Source organism: Chrysochloris asiatica, unplaced genomic scaffold, assembly GCF_000296735.1.
Source record: "Chrysochloris asiatica unplaced genomic scaffold, ChrAsi1.0 scaffold00107, whole genome shotgun sequence".
Classification (NCBI taxonomy): Eukaryota; Metazoa; Chordata; class Mammalia; order Afrosoricida; family Chrysochloridae; genus Chrysochloris; species Chrysochloris asiatica.
Window position 1 is genome coordinate 6,966,676 of NW_006408625.1, and position 9,649 is coordinate 6,976,324.

At 40.6% G+C, this 9,649-nt stretch overlaps 1 protein-coding gene across 1 annotated transcript in view; it reads left to right on the forward strand.

The window, feature by feature from the left end:
- The window catches only part of LOC102818281 (transforming growth factor beta regulator 1-like), a 40,308-nt gene extending 32,246 nt beyond the window's left edge, over window positions 1–8,062 (forward strand). The window contains exon 6 of the mRNA XM_006867676.1: window positions 7,943–8,062. Coding sequence (XP_006867738.1) covers window positions 7,943–8,062 — 120 coding nt within the window. The remainder of the gene's footprint in view (window positions 1–7,942) is intronic.
- The last annotated feature ends 1,587 nt before the right edge of the window (window positions 8,063–9,649 follow it).

A 9,649-nucleotide genomic window follows, 5' to 3' on the forward strand; every position in this document is an offset into this window, starting at 1 on the left:
CTGGACATGTGCTGATATTTTCTGTTTCTTGGGCATTTTCAATAATTAGGTGTATTTTTAATAATTAGATGAATGTATGTATGTGTGGTGCTGTGGGTTAATGTTCCAGATTGCAAAGCTATTTGAACTGCAAGGTCAGTGGTTCAGACTCACTAGCTGCTCCTTGGAAACCCTATACAGAGTCGCTATGGGTTGGAATCGACTCGACGGCACTTAACAACAATAACAATGTAGATGTATTATTAAACTCTCTGATTGCCTCCAGTTAGATGTGATTAGGAGATGGACTTCCCTTTTAACTTTTCTTATTACTTAACTTAGAGTAACTATAGTAGGTGTTCGGCTGTGTATCTGGTTAATAGTGGCTGGTATTGACTGTTGCTGGGATGGTGGGATTTTATAGGGTGTGATTGTAGCTTAGCTGTATGTCCACATTACTGTCTCTTCTTGGGATATGTAGGGAGGGAAAGAGTGCCCCCCCTCTAAGTTAAAGGGAGACACAAACAACAAAACAACAACAGCAAACAAACAGATTGGATACTACAGTCTACAATCGCAAAAAATAGAAAGCAAAATCTGAGTTTTAACTCCCATTCTTGGGCAACACCCTCGGAAACCCTGTACAGGGTCGCTATGGGTCGGAACCGACTCGATGGCACTTAACAGCAATTTGGCCAACTTGAGCTATTCTGTGAAGCTATTCAGTATTAAACAGTTCTGTTGATTCCTCCCTTTTCCTGAATTCTGTGCCTGGTGGTCTTTGCTGAGCAGATCTGTGCACGTGCATAGTGGAACCCTCTGGGGCCAGAGAGGGTGTCCAGTCACTCAGTCACCTCCTCTAGTCATCAGAATGAAAGTGCACAGACAGCGAGATACAAATGAACAGAAAAAATGTTCATACTTTTATTTCTGGTGATGGGTCAGACCTCTGCAGTGGGAGCATGCCTTTGATTTTGCCCCTACTCTGTCACACCCAAGATGGCTGCTCCAGGATCCGCCGGCAGCCGCAGGATCAGAAAACACCACCTTTCTTGCTTGTGCTACATACTCCACTAGGAGTTATTAGCCTTTGTTCTTTCTAAATATTCCTTTATATGTATTTCAGAGTCCTGGGACTGTCCCCTGAACCTGCTTCATCCGATGTTCTGTGTTATTACTGGTGGAAGTCTGCACAGTCCTCCCTAATCTGCCATCAAGCCTCCCCTTCTCAAACTCTCTTCAGTTCTCTTTCAAACATAAATATATTCTCTCTGGAGTTCTGGATGGGTCTTTTTAAATGCAAATGTCCAATTCTGAAGGTTGTGGGTAAGTCTTAGGATTCCACCTAAGGACCTATGCTCTACAAAGGCTTAAAGAAAAAGTCCATTTCTAGGCAAATTTTAACTGTTCTTGGCAAATCTATCCAAATAAAGACTGAAGGCAAGCTTACACATTCTCTGTAATCATAACACAATATTCATTCTTATCACATGTTTGTCTATTTTACAATAGTAGGCAATCAAACACATAAACCTTGTAAAAACACTAAAGTTCAGTCTTTTCCTAATCCCATTCATATGCATATGGCCTTGGACCCTTGTCAGAGTGGATCCTATTGTTATGCCCAGAATTCGGGGTCCCCAAAGACCACCCAGGAGCTGTGTACTGATGCAAATATATAAGGGTAGTTTAATCAAGCTCGAGCCAGGTCTCTAACCTTATCCGACTCATCGGAATAGGGAAAGAGCCCTGAGTTCATTGTCTGCAGGGTTTTTATAGAGTTTTCAAACAGCTCAGGTTTCTCAGCTTTACAATCTTTGGATTGGTTAACAATTGGCAAACTATGAGATGTTACAGTTAAATTGGTCAGGACTGGTGGTCTTTGTTCTTAGGCTAGGGTAAAGGAAAACATTTGGCCTCTGGCCTCTGGCCTTTAGCTGCCTGGCTATTTATACATATATCATTTTCTTGGAGCTAGAGGACGTGTTCAGGCTAATGTACAGAATGGAGATTGACCTTGTCTCTGGAGGGAACTAAAAACTGAGGCCTTGTCTATTTAAAATGCTTTCCTGAGCCTGACTAGAGTTTAGTCAAGCAGTCTCTAGGTAGGCAAAATCAGGTAAAATCAGTTTGGTCCTTACACTATATGTCCTAGACCCCTATTATCAGTCATTTAGTTTAACCAAATAAATCCCTGCTTTAGACAACTCCAGAAGCTGCTTTTCCATTCTCAGCTTAAGCATTTTATCTTGTACATTCTTTTCAGCCATTGGCTGTGGTTATGTGCCATGCAGTCAGTTCTGACTCATAGCAACCCTGTATAGGGTTTCTGAGGCTGTAAATAAATCTTTATGGGTGCAGAAAGCCTCATCTTTCTCCTGCAGAACAGCTGGTAGTTTCAAATTGCTGACCTTGAGGTTAGCAGTCTGACTCATAACCACTTTACTAACAATATTACAGGTAACAAAATCCAAACTAATCATCTAAAAATCAAGTTTCACTTCCTGTGCCCTTTGGTACTTTTTCTTACAAAATCTCAAACTTCTGTGTGTCTGGATCCATGGCAATGAATCCTGATTCTGATGCCATTGCAAAAACTATGTGGAGGCCATGTCTGACTTCCATTGGTTTCACAAGAGGAAAACAGAATCAAACACAAAATCAACCCAAGGCCAATTCCTAGGAAGTGAGGGTCAGACATGCTTCCACCCTACAACCTTCTTTACCCTGTTCTGACACCAGCTACCCATCCCACAGCATTTTGTTTCACATATAGGTTCAATAATCCATTCCATTTGTCACACAGAACTCATAACAATATTCACATTTATGGGGTTTATTAGGGAAGTGAACAGGAATCCTAGTGTGGTGCTGTAGGATAAGCACTGGACCACAAGGTCAGTTTGAACCACAAACTCACAAACCATTCATCAGAAACTATACAGGCTCACTATGAGTCAGAACCTACTCTACAGCACTTAACAACAACAGGGAAGTCAACAGGGTACAATTCAGGTTCAAAAAAAGCTCAGGACACAGTAGCTTTTTAGTCAGAACCCCTCTTGTCTGTCATATTGCAAGCATGCCTCTATCTTGTTTTTGTGCTCTCGGCCATGTGGTCCTTGGCCTCTGCCCTGCTCCAGCAAGTGTTACAAAGCTCTCTTAGTCAATCTGTGAATGCCCAAAGGGCGTGCTCTTCAAGCCAGCCTCCTACCCTCAGGCACTCAGCTTTACTCAGTCCATGAGTCAAGAGTCTGAAGCTGCTCTGTCTCTCCATGCCACCACCTCTGCCGTTGCTGTTTCTCAGGCTTCATTTATGTTCTTGCTTCTTGATCATCCTGGGATCTTCCATCTCTACTTCTGAGATGGCTTCTTTTAAGTCTAGCTGGAGAGAAAACTAACCAATCTCAGCCTTGGTGGTTGGTGGTTATGTGCCGTTGAGTCAATTTTGACTCATAGTGACCTGTACAGGGTTACTGAGGCTGTAAATCTTTACGGGAGCAGAAAGCCTCATCTTTCTCCCGCAGAACAGCTGGTACTTTCAAACTGCTGGCCTTGCACTTCACAGCCCGATTCATAACCACTATGCTACCAGAACTCCTTTTCTCAGCCTTAGAGTCCTTTATATCTTATTTGCATAGTCCCACCCAATCACTTGGTGGGAATTAGGCAGACTTTGAAAAATCACATCAGGTAAATTCAAGGCACCACAATCATCCAGAACTCAACTTCAGATAGAGTAGTATTCAAAGCAAAACAAACCTACAAGACTGAAAATAGGAAATTGGAGATAACCTGTTACAGGAAAAGAAATCCATAAAGTGAAAAAATGAAATAATGTAGTTACTTACAGAACTTCCACATGAAGAAGAAATCAAGTAATTTCAAGAAAAAAACAAACACTGTAGCCCTAAAACTAGACTAAACTTTACTCTAAGCCCTCGCCTAACCACTACCCCTAACATTAACCTGTCATAACCATAACCCTAACACTAAAGGAAATCCTAGACCTAGCCTTAATCCTCACCCTAATTTCTTACTCCTACCCACCAACCCACCCCCCAAAAAAAGAATGGGTACTGCTATCTGCAAGTTGAAACATATACTGTAAAGTTCTTAGGAAGTTCCATCTGAATTGTCAGTCGGAATTCAGCATGCCTTCCTATTTTATAAAATGTCCTCTTTCCCACCCTGCTCCTCTACACTTACATACATTCACTATCTTAAATCCAAATAACTTAAAACTGGCAAAAATTTTAGAGTAAGTTAGATGCTAAGAACCACATGCCATAGTTGTGGGCAAATATTTTAACCAATATTTATTTTGTGATGTGATTTGTACTTATTGATTTGCCTTGATGATAGGCTAATGCAGAAACTAGAATTCCTGAGTGTAATAAAAACCTGACAACTCTTAGTTGTCGCAAAACCAAACCCATTGCTGTTGAGCTCATGCTGACTCTTAGTGACCCTCTAAAATAGAGTAGAACATCCTCATAGGACTTCCAAGGCAGTAAATCTTTAGAAAGCAGACAGTGTACTGCACCATCATACGCCTGGTAGCACATTCACTTTGTACACAGGAGACATGAGGTACACGTGTGTTGGGACCTGTTGTGTTCACTCCATCCAGTTATATCCATTTTGCAATTTGGATTTCAGATACTTTATGGGAACATGGACACACATGCAATCAGATGTTGCCTAAATGAACATTATACAACACATGACTACTATATAGTTTGTAAAATTATATAACGTAACAAATCAAGTAATGTGCACAGAAATAGTTATAAATGATGAATTTCCAAATGATTTTTACTTACGTATTTCTTTGAGCTCTGGTAGCATAATGATTATGAATTGGGCTGCGAACCGCAATGTCAGCAGTTCGAAACTACCAGCTACTCCGCGGAAGAAAGATGAGTCTTTCTGTTCCTGTAAAGATTGACAACTTCAGAAACCCTGTACAGGGTCGCTATGAGTCGGAACTGACTCCATGGCACATAGCAGCAACAACATTTCTTTAGTATCCAAAGTTTCTAGTTTGATTTCAACTATGAAAAAAAATTTTTTTCTCTCATTTGGGAAAATAAACAATTATTATAGAATGTGTTATTTAGCCTTTAACTTTTAAATGACCTCATTGTTAAAAACTATAAACCAAGTTTTTCGAAATGTTATTAGATTATTAAAGGTGAAAGGATATTAGGCTTACAGTTCTTGGCTACCTCTAGCTGCCTCAACATTAGAACAGCCCATGGATAAACATGTATTAAAGAGTGGAAATGGGAGCCTTGATAGATAAATCCTCCTAGGAGGCTCGCGTATCTGATGAGGCCAAATGCTTAAGAGGTCAAAATACAGATGTTAGGAAGTAATTGTATGGTAAGTCCTCATAAGAGCCACAATTTCTTGAGGACTAGTTTTTTAACTAAATCTTGATATTGACAGAAAGTTTTCCTGCTGTTTGGAGCTACACAGAAACCCCTTAGAAAATGGATGCTAGGAGAGGAATCATTATTTTATCATTTTTTCACATTGGAGAATGAAAGCTACCCATAGATAACATTCTTATTTCTCAGACTTCAAAGAAAATATATAAGCCTATTACTAACCTGATTTTGATTGGATATGAAGATATATACACCACTAGTTATTATGTTTTTATTTCCAACTTCAGTTGTTAACAAAATTAACAGCCATTAACTATTTTTATCAGTCAACCAATAATCTGCATATAATTCTTAATGGTACACACAAAACCCTTCCACACTAGTCTCATCTGCATTATTTTTCTAAGTTGTTTACTTTTAGCCTCAGTTTTTTCTTCCATCTGGATTATTACCCTTTATATAGTTAAAAAGGATATTGTTAAGGAGCTTGATATTTATATTTAATTCTTAAAACTTCTTTCAATCCCCTGCCTCTTATGAACCTGTAGCCTGAGTCCTATCACTGGATAACTACCTGCCCTTTCTCTTTATTCCTTAAGGTATCTATTAATATTTCCAATCTGCTTCTTTTCACTTGGTTAGTTGGTTGGTTTTAAATATTCACATCATTATTTAGATTGAAGAAACAGGATTGTTTTGGCTTAGCAGACACAAGCTGTTTTCAATTATCTGAAAGACTTGTGTTTTATGGAAGAACGATTTCAGCTCCACATAAGGAAAGACTGGGAAGTTAGAATGGAAACTTCTAAACCTGTCAGGTTTTTGTAACCATCATGCAGACAAGAGCCGATCTAGATGGCCTTTAAAAATATTAGCCCTGAGATTCTGATGAAAGGGCAAAAGTTTTAGACATGTAGCTCCCAATAAAATGTGAGGCTTGTTGTGGCACTATAGGGTAAGCACTGGACCTCAAGGTCGACTTGAACCTTATGGTTGACAATTCAAATTCACCAGCCACTCCTCAGAAACCTTACACAGTGTTGCTAAGAGTCACAACCAACTCAGTGGCATTTAACACCAACAACAGCAATATGGGAGAAAGATGAGGCTTTCTGCTCTTGTAAAGATTTGCACCCTTGGGAACCCTACATATAGGGTCACTGTGAGTTGAATCAACTCAATGGCACACAACAATATGAAAGAAGAGCCCCAGTGGCATAGTGAGTTATGTGCAACTGCATGGTCAACAGTTGGAATCTACCAGTTGCTCCAAAGGAGAAAGATGAGGCTTTCTGCTCCCATAGAGATTTACAACCTTGAAAACCCTATGCAGGATTGCTAGGAGTAAGAATCGACTTGAAAGCAGTAGCACACAGCAACATCAATATGAGAGAAGTGAATGGCATTAAGATCCAATAATATGTTTATATTCCAGAATTAGTCCAGTACAGACTCTAGACTAGGGAATAAAAGGCAAACATTTCTGTTTCAGTGGTAGAATTCTCAACTTCATGTGAGAGATCAGGGTTTGATTCGGTCAATGCACCTCATGCACAGCCATCACCCTTTTGTCAGAGGAGGTTTATGTGTTCCTACTGATGCTGTGGAATCCTAGTGTGGCACTGTGGGTTAATGTGCTGGACTGCAAAGTTGGTTTGAGCCGCAAGGTCAGTGATTAAAGCTCACCAGCTGCTCCTTGGAAGTTCTATACAGCATCCTTATGGATCAGAACCAACTGGACAACACTTAACAGCAACAATTGATTCTGTAGTATAAGCACTAGACTGTTAAATGGAAGGTTAGCAATACAAACCTACCAGCCACTTGGCAGGAGAAAGATAATGCTTTCTCCCATGAAGATTTATAACCTTGGAAACCCTATTATTGTCATTAACTCTACCCCATATAGGGTCTCCAAGGAACAGCTGGTGGGTTTGAACTGTCGACCTGTGGTTAGTCGTCCAGTGCATATCCTACAGTGCCACATCAGGACTCCTATGTGGTTGTTAAGTGCTGTTGAGATGGTTTTGACTCCTAGTGACCCTGTATAGCGTTTCCAAGGAGCAGCTGGTGGGTTTGAACTGCAACCTTTAGGTTAGCAGCCCAGTGCTTATCCTACTGTGCTACACTAGGACTCCTATACAGCATCACTGTAAGTCAGAATTGACTGGCAGTGGGTTGGGCTTAGTTTTTTTAATGATGCCCAACAGGTTTCAGCAGAGCTTGCAGGTCAAGATAATCTAGGAAGACCTGATGGTCTTCCTAAAAATCAACCAGTGAAAACCTTATGGACCACAATGGCCCAATATGTATATGATCATAGGAATGATGCAGGCTCAAGCACCATTTTATTAAATGATTGAGGGCCCCATGAATTGGGACCTACTTGATAGCTAGCAGTAGCAGCACTGATTGAGATCTGTCCAGTGAGGCTTGTCTATTAATTTAAAAGCAACAGTTTTCATAATTGAAATGGCTAAGTGCCCAAATCCAAAGGACCCACCTTTATATCTAGGGTCTGATCATATTATACATAGACCATTTGGCCCTCTTGCTGTAATTTCCAGGAAACTTGTTTGTCACGAAAGCCACAAAATGAGGAGCTCTCGGGGTATTGCTGGGGTGGTGATGGAGACACTATTTATATTCACAAGGACATGTGGTCCAGGCATAGCGGAGAGCAATAAAAGTGTCATGAAAAGGATTTATATTCAGGGCCAGGAGCTGAGTAGAGAAACTATTCATGAAAGCTGAGAGCTACTTGCATTGGTGGTTATTGCAACTTGGATGAGATCTAATAAGAGAATCATAAAATAGGAGGGTGTTTCAATAGAGTGAAACTGCTCTTTCAGAGAGACTAGAAGGAAGTGAAGGGACCATTCTTAGCCAGGGAAATCCACAGTGAACAAAATATAACAGTCTAGGTTAGGTCCGGTTAACACAAGCACTGGTTGATTACAAGTTTTCATGTGGTTAAATAAGTAATATAAATCAATAAAACCTTAACTTACAGAGAGAGCTAAGCAAGCATAGTCCCATGAAGCATTTATGCAAACCTCCCCCAAACACTCTTCCTTTGATCTCTCCCACAAAATTGCAAAGCAATTTTGAGTTTTTGAGTAAACATACTGTGGTTGCTTTTGTGTTGCTGAAATGCTGGAAACATGCCACCAGTATTTTAAGTGTACTAGCAGGGTCACCCTTATTAAACAAGTTTCAACAAAGCATTCAGAGTAACACAATCAAGGAAAAGGAAAGTCAGACCACTTCTGAACAGTAAGCCACTTAAAAGCTTATGAATAAGCCCCAACCAGAACCTTCTGAGGTGGGACTTTCCCACTAGAAAGGACAAGCAGACCAGCCTGGAACCGCTAAAGCGACAAATGATACATCTTCAAAGAAATATCATCAGGAAAAACCCAAAACAAAAATGGCAGTATGACTGGCTACTACAAGAATAAGCAAGTTGTTCACCAGGAAGCCTTTCAGGCAAGCAACCAAGTTCCTTCAGGACTTGAAATTCAAAGGGAACACAGGAGTAGGCATGTAAGCTTGCTGATGACCACATTGGTGTACTGGTGAGTGGAAGAGAGGGAAAGGCAGCAATGAAGAAATAAACTGAGTTCAACCATGTTCCACAGACTGTTGACTTGGAGATGAGAGAGAGAAGAAGAAGGGCTGGTTGGTCCAAAGGGTGTTGAGACCTGGGGACACCTGAGCCCATGAACAAGTACATTGCCACAGAGGGCTAGAGCTGATATGAAGAGAGAGGAGACACACAAGAACATCCAGAGTTTCAGATAGTACCCATTTGACCTAGCCTCAGTGACTTGATAATCAGAACTCAACTAGAGGAAGATTGTTGTTGTCATAGTTGTTAGGTGCCATCTAGTCGGAACCGACTCATAGTGACCCTGTGCACTGCAGAACGAAACAATGTCCGATCCTGGGCCAACATTAGGGGAAAAAAAAGATCAAAACAATGTTTGATAAAGGAAATGAGGGTAAATTGCTACAATTTGATGAACTTGACCTATACTCATGGAGGTAGTAACTCTAAATACCAACAGAGAGTGAAGGAGTCTTCACATCAAATATCAATGCTATCCTCTCTGCACATAGGGTAGATAGGGATGGGCAACTTAGACATTAAAATGAGGGAGCAATAAAGGCACGAAGTGACTGGCTTACAAGGTTTCAAGGGGGAGTTTAGTAGTGTATGGGGGAAGAAAGAGTCCCCACTGAATAGTTTTCATCTTGTCTAGATGTGTCTG